This window comes from Syngnathus acus, chromosome 3 (genome assembly GCF_901709675.1).
Source record: "Syngnathus acus chromosome 3, fSynAcu1.2, whole genome shotgun sequence".
NCBI classification, from domain to species: domain Eukaryota; kingdom Metazoa; phylum Chordata; class Actinopteri; order Syngnathiformes; family Syngnathidae; genus Syngnathus; species Syngnathus acus.
This window is the reverse complement of record NC_051089.1, coordinates 13537646-13559263: the sequence shown is the minus strand read 5'-3', so window position 1 is coordinate 13559263 and position 21618 is coordinate 13537646. Positions and strand designations below refer to the sequence as shown.

The following is a 21618-nucleotide window of genomic DNA, read 5'->3' as shown; positions in this document are numbered from 1 at the left end:
TAGTAGAGGCAGTGACAGTTCACAGTTTTTGCTTTTGATAAAACAAAGCCTTACATATGCTCTGCTTTTTAAGCCTGATAAAAAAGCAATTAGGAATATTTCTGTTTTTCAGTCCATGCTCGCTTACACTTGAACACACAAATATTGTAGTGCTGCACTGTTCCATTCGTCCCTGGCCAGTAACATGGCCCAAAGCCCAACTAACCTGATGAGATTGGATTATTTTGACACATCTCCGGAACCAAAAACCACACAACCGCACCTGGGACTCGTAAACAGACCTAGCACGTTTAAACAATCAATTCACAAGGATATTCAAAGCAGACTCCATTTTTGGGGATAAACATTCTATTGTCTCAATATTCCTTCTGAAGGATTTGTGTGAATGTCAGCAATGAGTCAGAGTAGACGTCATATGCAATCTAAGTGTGGCTCAGACATAGCACACACTCAGCCACACCACCACAAGTGAGAAACATGGAAAAATGCCACATATGCTGCTTGGAACAACATCATCACACATACCGCATAGGGTCTATGAGAGGACAGGTACCGTATTTTCCGAACTATAAGGCACACCTAAAAACCTCAAATTTTCCTCCAAGTTTTAATTTTTGTTTTTTTTTAAAGTTTTAAAAGTTTTAAAACCTCCAAGTTTTAAAATGGGCCATTCATTGAAGGTGCGCCTTATAATCCGGTGCACCTTATAGTGCGGAAAATCCGGTACTCAATTTCGATTGAGTTGTTACACAGAGGAGAACTTTTTGACTTTGTAACTTCACCCATCTGGAAGTGTGAAGGTTGAGCTACACAGGTACAAATCTTAGCTGCTCCCCCATGCTTATAGTAATGCTTATTTTATAGTCCAGCGACTCCAAAAAGGTAAGTCTTTAATTTAGATAACACATGAATAACTTATAGGATTTTACTATCTCTGGGCCTGGTCAGCCCGCACCACATTTACATAAACAAAACTTTGCATCTCTTCTTTACAGTTGTGAGTTCTGGACACACACCGTTCCCCTCACACACAGACACACACACACACACACACACGCACACACACACACACACACACACACACACACACACACACACACACACACACACACGCACGCACACATGCACGCACACGCACAATCAAAAGCAATTGACTGTGACTACATACTGGGGAAATGCATCTTTCCAATAAAAGATGATTTGATGTACGTATCACTTCGAGGATGTTACATTTTAAAGTGGAACGACTTGATTCGATAAAGCAAAGCTCAGTTTGAGAGGGTATGAACAGGTTGTCATTGTAAATGAGAAAGTGTTCTCAATTTACCTGGTAAAGCATTGAAGAAATAGAAAAAAATGAAATGTGATTCTTGTTGAAAGTAACAATCATTCATTAACTTGTCACAACAGTATATATTGTCACTTTCATAAAAGAATGGCCTATGTTGTTTTTTCCCCAATTATTAAAAAATGAACCATATGCTGGAATTTTTTGCAGTCAAAATTTGACTTTGGTCATCATTTTACAAGCGTGACAATATGTGGTATCTCTTTAAAAGGAATTCCTCAGACTTCTGAAGAAATGTATTTTTAACTTATGTTTATTAATATGAGCCATCGACTGGTTCACATTACATTGAGACTTATTAATAAGTCCATGCTCGCATCTTTTAAAGCTAAATCGATTTTTCTGATTCAAAACAATTATTCATTACATCACTATGAGATAAAAAGATGATAGCCTGCTATTTTAGTAGACTGCAAAAATAGTCTTTTTTATTAAATTTTTTTTTACCAAGAAACATAAAAAAAATCCATCTGCTTACTAAGAGCAAAAAGAAAATGGGTGGGAGGATTTTTCTGGAGCACCTCATGGAATACAGCACAGAAAGAAAGAAAGAAAGCAAAGAAGCTATGTAGGGGGTGTATTTAAATGAAACCCAGCAAAATGAAACAGCCAGATGGCTTGGGGAAAAAAGACTGGGCATAGAGTGATGGGGAATGGGGAATGGACACTAACTGCCAGAGAGGATTTGGGATGCTGAGAGAACAGACAGATGGGGGAATGAAAGAAGATGAGGGGTCGTGGGTACTGTTATCTTCATTACCCTTCTTTGTGTAATTGAGGTCCAATTGCAGTAGTGTGGACTCCATAGTGGTGCAGCTGAGAGTCCAAACAGGGTAGGTTCAGAAAACAGAGGATGCCTGTGTACCTTGGGACCTGTGCTGAATGCACGTAGAGTGGTGCAGAGCCAGCAGAGCTGGCGGTGAAGGGGAAGTGGAGCGGCGATGCGGAGGTTACACGAACAGGTGGGGTAACAGCAGGTGGCAAAAGGAAAAAATATCTCATGGCCCGAGCCCAAGCATTCTTAAGCGTGCTGTGAGAACCTATTTGTAGTCAAATCATCCAGATTTTGAAATTAAACAACTCAGTCATTGTGATGTAGCCGGATGTTGTCCAAAACGCGGGTTTTTTGGATCCACTTGCACTTTGCACTTTAGAGACCGTCACTGTTGTGATGAGATTCGGTTGCTCTGATCACTGTCAACAGTGGGAGAATGAGAGAAACAGCTGGGATGACTGTTTACATCATTAATGTAGGAACAATCATGATTTTCAAGACCGTTAAGAACTTTGGGGGATTCCAGGCTGCAAAACAATGTTACTGAACACATAAAAAAAAGGTGTTGAATTGTTGGTTAGTATTTGGACAGATGATTGATTGGCAATATCCAAACTGGACTTCTTCTGCTCCTAAGGCTAAGTAGTGATCGAATTTTAAACGTGACAATGATTTTGGCTGCTACGAATAAATGAACCTGCTCACAGCATTTACGTTTAAAAAGTGGGCTCTGGTACATACGCATATCTAATCGACACTTTAACAACCCGTACTCAGCCAACCACCAAAGGGCGAAAGCATGATTGAGGCTTCATTAAGCTTCCTAAATAACAAGCGAGTGCAAGCTGCAAGAGCAGTAAACAGCACAGCGCCATATAAAATTATGTATTTTATTGTTATCTATCCTGTCATCTGGCACACTCTTTAAACAGTAATAACACACAGAGGCAAGTTAGAGAAATTGACTCTAATGATGTGGACACTAAGTCAATCTATTTCTGCAGGAAAGACAGTTTCTGCCATTTATTTTTTATTTTTTTACATGAGACATTTCTACCAGTCTGCGCTTTTTCAGGGCTACAGTTAAATTCTCAAATCTGCCTTGATCTGCCATAATCAAACTCTTTTCCATTGGACTAACATTGTTATTGGTCTTTTATCATGTCGAAACCATAGCAAGGGTACAAATGAGAGCTCAGAGGCCTTTAAGGCAACTTTGTCAATTGTTAACAAGGTAAAACATGCAGGCCAAACACAAATGTTCTCATGAAATTTGCATTTCTGTAAAGAGACGCAGGCCATGTTTAAAAGCCTGCATGTGCAGCAAGAACCAAAACATGGCCCGCTTTGAAAACTCTCTGGAGTGCAAAGGAAGTGTATGGGGCGTTCAAGACAATCTTCATCTGACGCTGTTACGGAGCCTCTTTTCAGATTTTCTGTACATTTCCTATAGATAATTGACCTCAAAATGGGGACAGCAAGATAAATCAACACATTCCTCAAGGTTAGTGTTATGCAAGTGCCGTAGTACGCAGAGCGACATGTACAAAATAAATGTATCAGTCATTATCATTGTGCTCTCCTACTTACTGAGGCATGATAATCAGTCATCAATCTTTTTGCAATTATAGACACTGGTCATCACTAGACTTCTAATTTGAGTCAAGATCCTGCCACTCTTGATGCAAGTAAAAAAAGAATCTCTCTCTTCAGAAGTCTTTTTGAAACTAATATCTTTGCAAATGATTTGCTCTAGTTAAATTGTATTAAATGCATCAAATAAACTTTACCAAATTGCTGTTCGGAACAAGATGTCAAATGACGTTTTAGATGTGATATTTGCATTTGTCACAGTCACCAGCAAATAGACTCAAGGCATTTTCTCATCTAGATAATTACAAGAGAGATCGGATATCCAGGTGGGGTTCTGTAATTGGTCCCTCAACTCACATCTTCAGACACTGACCTATGAACCTAAAATACAGAGCTCTGCCTTTGGCAAATGGATGAGAAGCATGTTAGTTATATTCACTGTAAATGGAATCAGGGCAAGATCAAACAAGAAGATCAATTGGACCAATTGATACACTATATATACACCTACATATACTCTATGTTTAATGGGCAACACTACGCTACTGTGAAACAGGATCAACTGTGCATTGCGAAAACCTCCAGGAATGATTTTCTGCTTTGTTTTGGAATGGTCATTGTTGTTGTTGAATTGAATGAAAATAACCTTTTGTTTTGAAATACGACAGCGTGTGAACGTGGGCTGACTGACAGAAAGAAATCCAAATTGCAAAAATTGAAGATAAATCTTTCCAGCCTTTTAAGATATGTCTTGATGTGAGTTGAGGTGGCATGAGTCAAGAAAAGGTCATTTCCAACCGGCCTACAAAGCCACTAGTTCATAGCGCAAATGCTGGCCAGTGGTGCAGATGTGGTGGATTATGAGTGGGATTTTGAATCGAATCGTCTGTTGTGTTTCAAACGTCCCCCCTCATGGATCCCAACCGCTTTCACGTTTCTCAACATATATTGATGTCATCTTGTTCCCCATTGTCTCTCGTATTGAAGCAGTACTCACCAAGTACTAAAGCCTTATGCAGCTTCTTATTGGTGGGTGTGTGCGAAAGCATCAATACTGGATGAACTGTAAGTGTTGGCCTTTGAAGGTATATGTAGCACGAGAATGTGAGGCAAGTCTTACAACCTCTTTACACACCACTTAATGTCAAACTGATGGACTGATTGTTCGTTGAGCTGGATGTTCTAATTACTCAGAGCTCAGACTCCTTTTCTCCTGTCTTTTTCTTGAACCAGTTCTTATTAGAAGGATCTTTTTCCACAGGCATTTGCTTACAAATCTATAATCCATGTCACAGTTTCTTGGATATCTTCTCAGAATAAAATTACATCGTCATTGTCACAGGCTGTTCTGCCAGGAAGACTGTAGAAATACATTCATGCTCAAAGTAGACATAAAATAAACATCGGCTGCACCTGAATTCCAGGGAGTAACGGCACATATTGATTGTAGCCCAAGCACACACGCCCCCCCGTCTTGACGGTGGCTTTGTTTGATCTACGCACTCGTTCTTCCCATGTACAATTTTGATTCCAAAGCCATTTCATTTCTCTAAAGCACAGTTCATAGCAACCAGGTTTTATCCCCTTGTTTTCTGGTCCACTTCCCTGTATTTTCTGCACAGGCATTTTGAAATATTCAGTGCACAACCTTCATTTTGCATTGGTGCTTCAGACCAGGTGGTGGGTGAGCAGAAAATAGTATGGAATCCTCCTTTTTGTTGTCAATACCCACTTCTAACAGCAAGATTGGTTTGGTTGAGCCTGCTTTATGTTTTCGTCCACCCCCTTAACCACACAGCAACTGAGAGGATTGCCCGCATTGAGGAAGCTGTTTGACATGGTAGTGATGATGAAGAAGTGGTTGCAGGTCTTGTTGTTGCTCAAGGATTGCAAGAGACTCTGGTAGTCCCCTACTACTTAGATCTGTACTGACTGCAATTCTCCATCGTCAGGTCAGAAATACATTTAACCATTTCCACAAGACTGCTTTCCATTTCCGATGTCAGCGTAGTAAAGGACAGGTCAAATCACAGTTTGAGTAATTCTATAAAGGTTAATTGGCAACAGAACTATCAGAAAATCAATTATAAAGGGTGTGACATTTTTTTAGGTGGGTTAAGATTAACTATAGTACCTTGATTCCAAGTGTGCTATAAATTATGACATTTCTGGCCTGACGGTGGGGGTTTCAGGTCTGCAGAGACGTGGTGTGGAGACTTAGAAGGGAGAACTTCCCCACTCATACGTAAGGCGGAGAGCTTAGTGGAGGGAGGATAGATGACATTGAGGATGTGATTGTGAGTCTTGACAAGGGAGTAGGGAGAGGGAGGATGGTAGAGACACAGAGGTGATGTGTTAAAAAAAAGAAAAGCAACACAATCAACAAATTACAATGTCAGAGAAGTCAACTGGGAGAATGAGAGACCAACCTGAAAGACAATTAATGCTCTTATGTAGTTGTGGCATGAAAGAAATAAGCACACGAGGGAGTTTGGGACTATCACATTTGTTTGGAAAAAGTGGAGACATTTTTGGCCATATTGTAGACTACTGATCTTTAGTGTTTGAGCTTAAACAAGCAAGTTTGTGTTTCCCAACAATGACTTTATAAGCAAACTGCACTGACTGTGCCAAGCACAGAAAAAAAAGATTTTCTCACTCGGAGTGGGAAAAATGCTAGCTTCTAATTAGATTGAATTGTAATAGCACCAAATGATCTTAACAAAGCAGCTCAATCAAGGTGCTATTTTCTACAAATGCTCTACACTCACCCCTAGGAGGCTAGGTCAAATGGAATTAAAAAAAGTATTTAGTTAAATTGAAAACAATAATGTCAATATTATGTTGATGCTACAATGTCCTGTGAAAAGGATAGCGTCACTGTCATTAACCATGGTGTCTCGCTTTTTGAATGGACTTATTGCCCCCTCTTTTCACTTAATAGTACCTATTGACATTGGACTACTCCCTACTGCCTCTTTGCTTTTGGGAAAACCAAGTGCTATGAGGCACAAGTGGGTTTCCAACTATCTGATACCGTGCGGGTTATTTGAAGCAGTGCTTTGATGTTGCCTTTTATGGATAAAATGGAAAAGCAAAAATCAAGAAAAATGCTTCCATTAGCTGACCTTGCTGCCGTGCCTCATGTGTGAACATGACAGTATTTTATTGTTACACTTTCCACTTTACACTTTGATTGTGTTGTTTCTTGGATCCCTTAGTCTTCCCTTGAATGAATTTGCCCTCCAATCTGTAGCTTGTTGAAAAGTAAGGAAGGTTTCCATTTTCAATCATTGTTCCCGTCTATTTGTGCGTTTTATTCCGAATGTGGTGTGATTCTCACACATTCCAGCTCCACTATTTACAAGTGAAATGCCATCTGCGTCTAAATGAGTAGAGCGATGTAGAACAGAGGCAAGCTGGCGCTGTGCAATGTAAAAGACCCTAATACTAATGGACCCGCCTGTTGGGTTTTTAGTGCATATGTCTGTCCTAACATTTGTGTCGTTTACTGCAAATTTATAAGACAAAAACATAGATGAACTGTCAGGTTAAGTCACTTTGTGAAAGCCCCGCACCAATGCCTTCAAGTCTGGGGATGGATACATGTGCATTGCAACCAGAGCTGTCCTGCAAAGACAAATGGCAATAATCAATCAATTGTATCAAAATTGAGTCTCTAGTGCCCAACAACCATGTATCAATGTAGTTGTTTAAAAGATAATTAAATACTTGGCTGCTGAAACATGAGTGCTCATCCATGGAATGGAATGAAGAAATGGCATCATGGAAGGCCAGTTTGTATCAAATATCGAGCAGCTCATAGCCAGCACATGGAATTACCTGCCCCAGGGCCGACACAGGCAAAAAACTAAGGCCAAGTCCTGTCCGCCCTCAGGGTCAGCACTGCATCTTTGGTAGCCCATCACGACGCCCATGAAGAAACACTGGAATATAAAATCAAAATAAAAAAAACAGCTAAACTTAATAAAAAACAAAATATTGAAGGCTAACAACAGTTGACTCTCTTGTGTGCAATGTAATGTGCATAACAGCAGCCTCCTGATGGCCATTAGTCACTATTACGTCCATGTCTTTATGTTTTTGACACTCTGATTATTTTTGTCATGCTTCTTGCTCTCCCTCTTTCACACTGGCCTTACCGCTCTGTCCCCTTTTTGCTCCTTTAACCCCCATCTTCTCCCCTTGACACTCATAATTTGTCATGCCACAGTGGTTCTTCTTGGTCTCCTTCTCTGTCTCCTCCACTTCTGATTTGTTATGCCAACGACATTCCCCTGTATAAGTCTCATTGGTCACTGTCCGCTGAGTTTTCTATTAGGCTCTCTCACTAAGCCCTCCTGTTCACTTCCCTCCCCATGTGTTTGATCTCATGCAGTCAGAAATTTGTTTTCTCGACAGCATGCTGCTGAGGTGTTTTTTCCCCCCCCTATGCAACATCTTTATCAGCAGAGAACACAAAGAGTGCACATCATCGAGGAGCTTCATATACGATTCGCAGCTTTGTCCAGGTTTTAATTCAAGAGAATTTATTTTTTCTGCGTGCACCTTTCATTGCCTGTATGGAGCCTTGAGCTGAAGCCAATATTAGGTTATTCGCAGAAAACATAGGCACTTTTTCCCGTGTGCAATACTCATGTTCATTGCCAAAGGCAACAGTGTGTAATGTGTCATTTACACAGAGCAGTGAAGAGACAAAATAATAGAACTGGCAGATCAAGACAGACAAATTGCATATCGTAGTCAACAAATGCCTTCAAGTTCTTCATCTCAGCACATACGCGAGTAAGTGCTGTTGATACATGTCAAGTATATTATCCTGGTGTTGCTGTCTTATAGTCGGTAACCTGCAGTGCATACAGTATGTTTTTTCAACTCACTTTATACTGCAGACTTCATCTCGTTAATGTAGTGTTGTCACATCCTGCTATATATTAAGAGCGAAAACCTTTTGATACAAAACTGGTAAGTCACAGGTAGCCATGTAATAGAAATGTTGCATTGCTAAAATAAAATGCTAGTTAGTTAAAAAAAAAAAGCATCCGGGCCAGCAAAGCGTTCTCTGCTGGCTTAAACACTTAAAACAGTGATCAAATTTTACTACTTAAAAGTTTGGTTTTCTCTTCATTTTGTAATGTTCGATGGATTTTCTTTTGTCCAATCAAATGCCACCTGCATGGGTTGCCATGTCACTCATGGAATCTGGTTAAAGGACTGCTTTTTTTCTTTTTCAAAGCAACTCTGATAGCAAATCTGTGAATCTCTTGTGATCTCCACACATCAATACGTACATTAAATAATCGAAGGGAATTATCGCTGAACAGTCTGACAGTATTTATTTTTGGGGTTTTGTCGAATTGTGGATACAAGTATATAGATAATAGACAAATATTGATTGTGAACCCAAATCCTACTTGGCATACGTGCATAATGTTGCTTTTTTGTGTTGTATGAATGCTTTCTTTGATTGTGACAGTATTGTGGGAGTGGTGAATGAAGTCACGTTAGTCCCAACTGGAGGACCAAAATGCACCATCCGCCACTGGTACAAAAGCTGGAGTCTCAGGTTCAACTCCCCCTGCAGTGCTGCAAAATGCATCAGAGCGGGTTTCCTGTTGCTCAGTGATGGCTTTGTAGCGCGTACTTAGGCTCTCTATATCAGAACTCTGTGGGTCATAAACTACGAGCTCTCGTGGCTCTACGACAAGGTGATGCTTCATGCTCCTCGACTCCACATGTGGCCAACAACAAATCAAAAATATCCCTTAAGGCACGTTTCATATATACTTTGTAGAATGACAGACAGCATTGTCGGAAAAATCCAGTTTTTTTATTGTTCTGCAAAACTCACCCATTTCATCAAGCCAACAATATCACAGTGAGACATCCTAAGGATTTATAAATTGCAGTTTCTAAATTGGGGGGGGGTACAAACTTATCTGACCCGCTGTGAAAATGTAATGGCCCCCCTGAAGCTAATAGTGAGTTGTGCCGCCTTCGGCAACAATAACTGAAATCAAACGTTCTCGATATTTGGGGAAGAGTCCTTCACACCGTAGTGGAGGGATTTCAGACCACTCTTTGCAGAATTGCTTCAACTTTTTTTTGCACATATTGCTGTTGTTAAGGTCACACCACAGCATCTCAATTGGATTTGAATCCGGACTTTGACTTGACTACAAATGTCGTTTTATGGTGGACGTGCTGGTGTGTGATGGATTTTTGTCCTGGTGCATGATCCACGAGCGTTTGAGTTTGAGGACACAAACTGATGGCCGGACATTCTCCTTCAGAATCTTCTTCTCATACTGCCACCACCATGCTTTACTGTTAGAATTCTGTTGATTTAAATGGTTAAAAATAGGGATTGTTGTGCTAGAGTGAATGTCAATTGTCATTTGGTTTGATAATTACTCTCTACGGTCGAATCGAGACATCACTGCGCAAGAGCAGTTTATACCACCAGCTGTATCTTGAAGTGCTTCCCATCGGTGCTCTTCTAATCTGTAGAAGATTTGGATTACAATTTAATTATTCCACATTGAAATTCAAGGGCACTTTGCTGAACACTTAAGGGAAGATTTACTCAAAGGCTTGCAGATGAACAGGTGTAAACTTGATTGAGTATGTAAATAGTTGAAGAAGCTGATCTACTAGCCGCGCGTAGTCTGCAAAACATGCAAATTTGACACGCTATTCATTTTGCGTATTTTGATAACCCTGCAAGTAGATTAAATTAGCACACGCTTGTTTTGAGAAACCTTAGGTGAAGGGTGACGGCTGCATTTTTAAAAAAGTCCAAAAGGCAGGTGCAAAGCAGAAAAAAAGCGGTGTCATCATACGTATAGCAGACAAAAAGGAAAGGTGGAGCAATCGACTTCTTTACCGTAACACTAATATTTGTTTCCTTCTTCCAGTAACACGTTTGTCATTGGGATAGTCCAGTTTATATTCGAAAATTTGCCACGTAATTTTTGATCAGGAAAATGTGAGCTTGCATTTACTAGTGCATCAATTTGTTTTGAAGCGATGAATCAATAACTACTTTCAGATTGATTCATATGTGAATTCTTCATAGTATTAACCTGAAAAAGCAAACAGAAATAATGTGAATGCTGGTCTCTCAGTATTCAGATAATAAAATCAATAATGTGCTTCTGTCGTGAGTTGATGCCAAGGTGTGTGCATATATGTATCTACCTTAAGAATGTTTACAGTGTGATTTATGGACATTTTCCCACAGTTGACATAAGGGAAATAAGCTAAAGCATATTATGTGTTTGTAAGCTAGTCCCTCCACTCTGACTTTGCGGTGGAAGTGGAGGACTGCTGTCACCATGTCTGACAAACCAGGCGCCGCGGCAACAAATCAGTCTCCACCCAATCCCAGTCGATATAATGAGACCAGACCTGTAGGCAGCTGGAGGCATGCATGTGTGTGCATGCGCGCCTTTCAAGGTCTATATATGTGTGTGTTCCCAGCTGCACAGAGAGCTGAAGCATACTCGTGAGATTAGAGATTTATTGATTACCCTTTGCAGCGTCTTAGCCCCCCCCCCCCCCCCTTCCCTTATTTCCCTCTCTTTTCCCCTTTCCATCTTCCATGGGCCTTCTATTCTTTACTAGTTAATTTATAGTGGAATGTGGAAGGCTATATTTTTGGGCTCTGCAGGTTCTTAGCGCAAGTGACTTGTCTCCTTGTTAGACATAGTTTCAGGGGCATATTGAGTGGTTAAAATGTGAATATGAAGTCAACAACCACTTTAAGCAAGAAGGGAGGTTTCTCCTTCAGTTTAAATGCTCCATGACACGCTCCTGTTTACACACCATTAAAATGTAAATGCAGATTCTCCACTGGCTGCTGCTGTTCCAGTAATTATGTTCTGATGGGCATAAAAAAGCAAGACATATAAATGATAAAGCAGATTATGGCAGTGTGGTGAAAGTGAATGCCGAGGAAAGCAGGAGGTGAGCACGTAGCTATTGGCTTGACAGTTTCTCCTCAAGTCTGCTGCAGGCTGCTTTTTTTTTTTTTTTTTACACCATGTGTTTCTCTGGTGATTTCCCACAGAGTCTAACCTGCATTGTATTATGGCTTCTAGCTGTTGTGATGAGCAGCAAGTCTTTAGCACTGCCAACTTTTCAACTGACTGGCACCCATATCTATATCTCACACCCACACACACACGACTAGAACCTCTGCTACGGTGCAAAAAGTCCAAATTTAGATCAGCACCAAATCATCTCTTCACCGATGCCACTGATTTATTCCTTCATTCCAATTTGCAACAATCTGCCGACCTGCATTAAAATACTTACTGGATTCAAAAGTGTACTTTAATGTCACATTTTTAATGATTAGCATTCTGGAATAGTCTTGACCACGCATGGCGTGCCATGAAAAACATTACTGTCCAAGATTTACATTAGCAAAGCATTAACATGAGTTTCTCTCTTGTGTAATGGCAATTGTTTAAGTCGTACATAAGGGAATATCTCCAGCTTCTTTGGGAATTGTGTGTTGTGATCTCCATATCCAGTATTTGGCTTCGAGGCCAAACACTGTTCTAGGATGAGCGAACTGCCATGCCATGGATCTACATTCAGATATCTGGTGGAGGCTAGGGTAGCTATATTTATTAATCCACCTGCACCTTTTCGCTAGATTAAAAGATATTCATGACTATGAAGCATATCTGAGCCTGCTTCTGAGCAGAACACGTGCAGTATGTAATTTACATTCATGAATTATCTATGTGCATGAGTCCCATCATAGAATTCAAGGGGAAAAAGTCTATGTACATAATTTAACAGACCATTAATATACATCATGCTTTGTATGTATATATTCTCCTTTATTAATGTCAAAGCCCCAGCACACATCTGCATGATTATCCAGGCCTGTGTGTATTTAGTAATTGCTGCATTCATGTTTTTCAGGCTGAGATTAAATTTGACGGATAAGAAAATTGTAACATCCATTAAATAGCTACCACCTTGAGAGTCAACTACTCGCTGTGCAGTTTGACTTTCTAGGTTAATACTCAATTCACACGGAGGAGGAAATTTAAGGATTATAAGATCATCTTGATCCTGTTTGTTTTTCTTTTGTTTTTAATCCCGCAAAGCTCAAACCCTAGCGATTTAGTAAAAAAAACCTTAGTCACTTGTAAAGTCCGATGGCATTTGAGATCTTTCGGCATTCATTGCACGGTGTCAAGAAAGTGAATTGGACTGAGATGTAAAAGCTTATTGGAGGTCAGGGGATCATGGCAAAAGTCTGACTGCCGTTTTATATTGAAATATTACTCGTTGGAGCTTTCTGCTGTCATCTCCCAACCCATGAAATCTGTCTGGCGACAAGAAAGGCGACGTAAAGAGACTTTTAATATGTTTCTCTCCAGTTAATGGAGGAACAGAAATTTCCAGAATGAACAGACATTGTTAGGATTTTATTACTGAAAGTAGGTCAAGTGTGTCATTTTCCCCTAGGTGAGGCTTGGCAAACAAATGAACAATAAGTGGCAATGCAGTTGACTGTCTACTGGCTTTGCAGGCTCGAGATGGATGGTCATGAGGAAGTTAACGTGTTTCAGTCAGAATCCAGTATTGCTCCCTGAGATGGGGAACCTCAGGCCTGCGGGCCAAGGTTCAGTGAGCGCAACATATGAGATTAAATGCTACATCATATAGCGTGAGTACGAGTGACAGCATGTTCATGCTGCAAAAATGGCCCATTATAATTTTTTTACCTATATATTAGACATATCTTCTTTTCGAACTGCTCATATCAGACCAAGGCTACTTTCCTTTGCTTACTTTTATGCACTTCTATTATATGTGTCCTTCCCTATGAGTTCACCTTTTTGGTAGCCATACTGTGAAGGAAAGTTCGGTGTGAGGCTTGCTCGTGAAAGAATTCAGGAAAGAGTATTTCAAAAATTCTCGTTATTGGCACATTTAAAAAAAAAATCTATTTGATAGTGCAGGGAATATTAAACGTACATAGAGTGTGTGAATTGTGAGGGCTACAGGTAATGCTCACGAGACAGTGACCGTGAGAGAATAACTACATCACAATAAAGTGATAATGACAATGCACCTGAATGACTTGATCTTCAGAAGTGATCTCAATGGCGTCTTGGCTTTGTTCTCCAGCTGTGAAAATAGCATTTCCAGCCCACAATTACACAGTCAATGACAATACTCTGAATCCTGTTTAAAAATGGAACTTTAGTTGCCTTTGACTGGCCATATTTTGTGCTGTTGATCTCTGACCCTCCGAGATATGTGGAGAATGCCAATATGATGGCCTGTTATAATGAGCTGTTGCAGCTGGTGTTTTAGTGAAATAGCACATGTCATATAACTCAATGTGCAGAGCTCACAACACACAAACAGGTGTGTGCTTTAAGGCCTGCAGTGTGAACAGAGCCCATATGTCATGTTGTCATTTTTACAAATATTTATTTGTCCACTTATGTCAAGGTAAAAGCAGTGTGGTCGGCTTGCCGAGGCGATGGCGGTGATGAAAAAGTCCAATCTCGAGTCTCATTACAGTTTGAAACACACTGAAGTGGATGGGCTGTAAGGACAAATACGAAGCAGTTAAAGTAGCACTCTATGTCTGAGTGTGGGTGTCCGACTGTCAGCTTCTATTAGACCACAGAATGACAACGTTGCAAGGGCAAGTTCTGTGGTAAACAAATTGATAGCTTACAAGCCAGAAGTTTGCGGAGGAGCGCCTTGTTATTGCCGTGGAGCTGCTCACCCACAACAAGCCTGACTGGGAAATTGTTTTACGAATTAGCTGCGAGTAGAGCGTCATCATCATCATCTCTGATATCTGATGTCTGGCCAAGAGGAAGCATTTCATCCTTTCACTTAAAAGGAACAATAAGCAACGTAGTGATTACAGACTCTTTTTTTGAGCTCTGAAATTTAATAATAATTGTATTTTGTGGCGTAGTTGGTTGAATGTGTTAATAACACAAGGAATTGATTGGCAATAGTTAGTGTTACTAGTAATAGGACAAGAACAAACAACGACAACAACAACTAAATCTACATTTAATATGGATACACAAAAGAAATGAAAATGCAGTCGTGCTGTAATATTGATCAAAAACTGAAGAATGCTGCTATGTAATAATAACACAACATAGATGTGCAAATAAAACATGGCAAAGTGTTTATGCTATAGGCCAATTGTAGTAGTAACTTTCTTGATTTTGAACTCCCACTTCAGGTCCTGAGAGATTGTACTTTTCAGGAAGCTCAACAGTTGCCACAGGGCATTTAGGAAAGGGGAAGGTGTTGTGAAGGATTTCCCTTGAAGTCCACAACTTGCACCACAGCATGGGCCTATCGCCTTTCGATATGCAAACCTGTACCATTGTCAATGAGGCCGAGGAGTGTGTATTCTCATGCACAAATTTCAGGAGCTTAACAGCTGGATATCTTGAGGACCAGTTGTTTGTAGAAAGCAGAAATGGAGTGGACAGAGGAGACATCCTTGGAGAGGACTCAGCAATGATTTTATCAAGTTATGCAAGCTTTTGTTAGAATTTATTGTATTCTTTCTACAACAACTTTCACCTTGTACCAGGTGACACAGACCTATTCAGAAAAGAAGTGAGGTAAATATATCAGGACATCAGGAAAAGTACATTGTCCAGTGAATTGGTTAGTTGGGTCCATGTGACATTGTAAGCACCATATAATGCTCCAGATGTACTCATGGACTTTATTCATTGCCATAATGCCTCAAAGGTTTTTTTCGGATCAGTACTCAAAGTGACTTTTATTGACTGCCACCATAATCTACATTTCAAGAATAAAATGGGTGATAAAATCACATTTGTGAGAAGACAACCACAGCACCATGATTTTGCTGAAAGAAAGACTCTAGTTATATATTTCTTTTTTTATCTAAGGGTTTAGATCAGAAAGCCTTTTTGTCAGTCGGGGTTGTTGTTCAGGTGGCAGATAAATAATGAGGATGGCTTTGAAAGCCTGCAAGTGGTAGCCTTGATTTGTCTGGCCCTTTGACATCCCTTAAGTGCTTATTGGTACAAATGATGAATGTGCTTTTATACGCAAAGCAACAAAATATGACACTTTTACATCCCAATCAGGCAGGCAATCACAAATAATTATATTCACATTCTTCTTATTATTATTTTTACCATTATTATTGTTATTGAGGAACCACTGCAGCATCCTGCTGATGAGGAACAAGGGCAGTGGTTTGTCCCAAAAGTATTATGCGTGGGCAACAACTGTGTGATTTGCTGTATTTTTCAAATCACAACAAACATCTTTATGACACTGTGTCAAAAGATTTTTCACAGTACGACATATGCTGCAAACACATGGAAATATTCAACCAAAAATAACACGGGAGCATGGACGCTTGCAAAATATGCAAAGCTATCTTCACATACAAAACATTACAAGAAAAATGCTTAATTTTTTTTAGCCTGACTATGATGCTTACAGATGGAACACAAAGGAAAAAAAAAATAGCTGACTCCTTTAAGGGAAAAAAACATGTGCATGGATCCCACTAGTTATAACTACAATCAGCATAAAGGTGAGTTGTATTTTTCATCATTTGTTTTTATTTGCTCATCTTGGTCCAGAAAAACAATTCTTATGTGAAACCAGTGCGTGCTCTAAATTGTTCTAAAAAATCTGGAATATTATATCTTTCCAAGGCCCTTTGCAGCTGAATACCTACTTAAGAACTTGGATCATCACCAAAAAAAGTTGTTTTATGAACACAACCTTATGAAAAAATCAAGGCTACAGTTGCGAAAGACGCTACTGGCCGATATTCATTCCAGAATCTTGTGAAGTTGATTTTTAAAGCAGTGAGCTAATGCGGTATATAACCTGTATATAAATTCCTTGTTCAAAATTAATTTGTAGGGAATTTTTGGTGCCCTTTCATTTATTGACTGTACATATTTTTCTTGTCAAAAACAGTGAAGCATATTGTCTGTAATCTTTTTAATGATATAACTGTTACACTAATCCGTTAAATGTTATGTAATTTGGACTGAAGTATAATTCTTTACACAATTCAACAAGAACATTGTGAGGGAAATGCTTATTTGTGTGTCATAATAAGCCGCTTAAGTGAACACATTTGGACAATGGGTTGTGGTATGGCATCTTGGGCTGACACCACACAGTGATTGCTCTTACATTGAGTGGTTGCTCTCCCATTTAGCTTCATTGTCTTGTTTGAATGAAGCTTTGCTATAATGAAAGGCATTAAGTTGCCTAATTTTCATGTCCATGTTACAGGCACTATCCTGCACAACATTTGGATGCAACTCAAAAGGCTGGATCCACATGAACACCGCAAACCCGTGTACATGTAAATACTGTATTCAAAGGAAACGGCTGTTTAGATGCTTATTTAGATTGCTTGAAATGAAGGTGAATGTGCATTGTTAACGATGCACAATGTATCAGCACGTGACTCCTCTATTCTCCGTAATGTCAATGCCAGTTTATGACCTATTTAACGTATCCTCAATTACATATTCCACCCTCCTTTTATTCAAGGAATCATTACAATCGCTAATAAACAAAGAGGAATTTAAACCCCTTGACACTTGAATGCCCAGCATTTACCTGTCTTTTGATGCCAGAACAGTGTCAAAAGACAGCGACATTGTTAACAACAAAAGAAAAATTGCCAATGAACTAGTACACAAGCAAAAGCTATGGGAGTCGAATATCTTCTGCTTTGCCTTTCTCTGCATGTGAGTTGCCCTTAAGAGATACCAAAAATAGAGAAATTGATGAGAACTCTGTGGGAAATGATAATGCTTTCCTCTCTCATCGTGGTTTGATGGGCTGGCAATAGTGTCACATCTTTCTATAAAAACTCACCCATGAATCAGTGTTCTTTCCATTGTCCCGTCATATCCATCCATCCATCCATCCATCCATCCATCCATCCATCCATCCATCCATCCATCCATCCATCATCCATCCATCCATCCATCCATCCATCCATCCATCCATCCATCCATCCATCCATCCATCCATCCATCCATTTTCTGAACCGCTCATGATGTACGTATGTAATAATTACTCTGTAACCTTCATGTACTTTTAGTACAGTCTTTGTGAATGCAAAAAAATGGTGGTACATTTGATATGGAGAATTTGTTTTACTTGAATAAAAATGCTCTGCACGTTTGCAGAATATGAGTACCACCCATGTTATTATACCTTCTCTGATGAGCACATGACCTCGAAATGTTCACCGTCATCTCGTCCCATCAATCCCTTTCATCCTTCACCCATCATTCGGTAGCCAATCTTCATTAGACAACACACTCTGTGCTGTAATAAGCCTTTGTTGTGAGTCACACTAACCCCAAGACCCTTAATTTGCTGTCTGCTGAAATCTCCAAACTTTGGCGGATTGTGAGTAAAATCAACCACAGCGGCTACTTTAATTTTCACCTTGCCCGACTTCCAGTGAAAGAACTCATTAAAAAACAACATGTATTAAAGCTATGAATAAAAGAAATAGTGGGAAATAGTAATTCAGTTCTGTAAATCTTACAGCCTTCTAAATCTTACAACCCGTAAGTGATGCACATCAAAAACACACAGCTCCCCCCAAGATCTTCTGTGTCCCTTACAAAATAGTGTGACTAATAAAAATATATAGAGGTTAGAAAGATAATCAGCTCCAAGAAGTGATTTACTCTCTGAGCAGCTGGAGTGTCCACATACTGCTTTTAAATTTTAAAAACAATTTGCTCGTTAGTCACATTTTTGATGGGAAACTCATTCATCTTTAATCTGAAATCAAAACCCCGTCAGAAAAGTCGGAAGGGTCCAAAGCATGTTTGAATGTAAACGTGAGGAAAACAAAAGTCAAGTAAACGTGACTATTATATTATAAAGAATGCTCTTGCTCAGCTGATTCAACTTCTTCTGCTTGTTAGTAGTAGCTCAACAAGCTCCCAAGGCATCCAAGACATTTGTCAAAGCAATGAGGGCTAATGATCGCTTAGAAAAGGGGATGTTGAAACCGTTCAAATACACCACTCCGTGAATTGAAATTCATTAAAACCAATGGAGCCATTTTACTGGAAGTCTTACCATAAGTTCCTCCCACATTCGTCCCCACAGGACAGGAATAAAGTGGATATATATATGTATATCATATAAAGTAACGTTATGTTTATCCTTGAGCCTTCAAAATCATTGTGATGGAACAATGCCTTGTAATGAAGAGAATATTCTCTCTGCCATTGCCATGATTTTTTACAATTGTGCTTGATTAAATAAAAAAAGAAATACAATAACTTTATTTACTTTTACATTCATACACACTCGTCTTCTTGCGCCAAGCAGTTTGAGAGTTCTGTGCCTTTCTTAAGAGCCCCTCCATAGTGAATGTTGACCTAATGTCCATACTTTGGATTTTAATGGGTCTCTTGCTGCAACTGGATGGCAATCAATGCAGGGTGTAACCGACCTGTCACACAAAGTCAGCGAGTATATGCTCCAGCTCCCTTATGACCCTAATGGGGATAACGCTACAGAAATTTGAAGGATGGATGGATAGATGGGTCATCTTCTGAGCTACTCATCTTACCTGGGTCTGACAGGTGAAGGTAAACGTCATAGATGTTGGGTCTCTTACCTTCGATTTGCAAACTCAATGACTTGTCAAATCATGGATATCAAGTCAAAGTCAAGTCTTTCAGAATCGTTTGCCAAGTAAGTCGAAAGTCGTAAATTCAGCAACTCGAATTGGTATGAGTTCAAGTCATATGATTCGAGTCCCTCAACTCTGCTCTGGTCATTACTGCCTATGGTGTGTGATGCACTTAAGATGTCGGTCTGTGCGTGGCAGCAGCATGCTACCACAAGTAGTACAGAGTGATGAAAATTATAAAAAAAATGCAAGAGAGGTACTAGAATACATCAACAAATATAATAAATACAATTGTACCTCCATGTTTTTGGGCTGCTGTTTTTTTTCCATATGATTGAGCAATATATTTGAATGACAAAGGGATTCTGAGTCTAATATGCTAGGCTGACTGTTAACTTATTTGGTAACTATAATTGGGTTGCAAAAGTCTTTTTTTTGTGGTGAAAGACTGAAGTGAAGTGCAAGTGATGTTTTATTCTAATACATCCAAATGATTGATTGATGATTACTGTCTGGCAACAATGCGAGCATCAGATCGCTTCTGAATCGGTTATAGTCTGGTTTCATATCTCAATCAAGGAGTTCGTATCTCGGCCGAAGTCACGCAACGATTTACGGTCATAAATTGGAGCAGTTTTAACATTTACGGTTGTAGGTTCTGATTGTTGACTGTCCCTATTCACACAAACCCACACCAGGCTAATCGGTTGGATTCATCTTTTGCTGACTTTGATCGTATATGGCAGGGGTGTCAAACTCATTTTTTTCGCGGGCAGCATTGTAGTCATAGCTTCTTTCCGAGGGCCATTATGACTGTCAACCCAAATAAATGTATGAGCACCTCATTATATACAGTAAAAGCTACAAAACAAACTGACAAACAACCTGTTTTCAAATCAGATGAGTAAAAACTGGTCAAATATTAAAAAAAAAAGATATTATTAAAAGTGAAGACAATTTGCAATTCTAGTAATGACACGAATTTGATGCACAATTTGTCTTCGCAGGCCACATAAAATGATGTGGCGGGCCATATCTGAGTTTGACACATGTGGTATATGGGGTGGGGGGGAATGCTCAAATTTTGCCCGAAGGTTGACATGTGTGTATTTGATGTGTTGTGACAATTTGTTTCTACAGTCAGCTCATTGAAACGTTGTTTTTGACTTTTCATGAAGGTCATCACAGACAATGCACCTTGTTAACCTGTCACTGTTATTATTCTTTTTTTCAAACCACCAGCTGTGAACTTTTCTCTTTGTTGCTCTGCTGACAGTGTCATGTCTCTTGTGGTCCCTGTACAGCTGGGCGGATGTGGCATACTGGGGGTTGGCGTTTGGCTCTCAGTGACCCAGGGCAACTTTGCCACCCTGTCGGCATCTCTTCCCTCCTTGTCGGCAGCCAACCTTCTCATCGCGCTGGGAACCATCATTATGGTGATTGGTTGCCTTGGCTGTGTGGGGGCCGTCAAAGAAAGCCGTCCTCTTCTGCTTGCAGTAAGTTATTTGTCCTCATGGCACCTGCTGCACAGTTGACACATTGGTACGCTTTGCAAAGAGATGGCGATTCAATGGATCATAACACTCATGACGTGTTTCAAAAGGTCTCACATTCAGTCTAAAGTGGCCGCTCTCTGGGTGACAGCATGCTTGTCAGAAAAATGACCTTGTGCTTGGATAAATCTATATTAAAAGTGTCAGATGGATAATCCAACCTAAATAGAACAAAGCTTTTATCACATAATTTGACACTAAGATGCTGTGTGAATTTAAAAATGCTGCCATTTTGCTCTGCATATATTCATTCACACAAGTATGAAAAAGACAATACCCGTGATCTTCAGAGTCTATATATATATATATATATATGGCAAATATCAGCGCTAAAAAGTCAATAGATAGAGCCACATAACTCCAACAACATAGCGTAATCCCTCAAGGAACCTGGTCCGTCATAAAATGCAAATTCCCATCCTAGAACTACTAATAGCAGGCCAATATTAACTAAAGTTCCAAATGCCGTTTTAGCACCATTTAATATAAATGTAAAGACTCTTATTCTGTTTATGATCTTTAAGCTGTAGCGTATTTCAGCCAGGTTTGGGCAAGAGGAAGAGTTGAAACGGGTCCTTGCGAGTTTGTAAAACTCAAAACCATTTCTTCAAAGTACTTTACCTCACTA

The 21618-nt window shown here is 39.7% G+C and overlaps 1 protein-coding gene across 4 annotated transcripts in view; it reads left to right on the top strand.

Moving 5' to 3' along the window:
- The window catches only part of tspan4a (tetraspanin 4a), an 84549-nt gene that overhangs the window by 28959 nt on the left and 33972 nt on the right, over positions 1-21618 (top strand). For 3 of the 4 annotated variants that reach the window (XM_037247745.1, XM_037247743.1, XM_037247746.1), the window contains one exon: positions 20742-20933. The exons of the other annotated variant lie outside the window; for it this stretch is intronic. In XM_037247745.1, coding sequence (XP_037103640.1) covers positions 20742-20933 — 192 coding nt within the window. The remainder of the gene's footprint in view (positions 1-20741; positions 20934-21618) is intronic. 4 annotated transcript variants of the gene reach the window in all.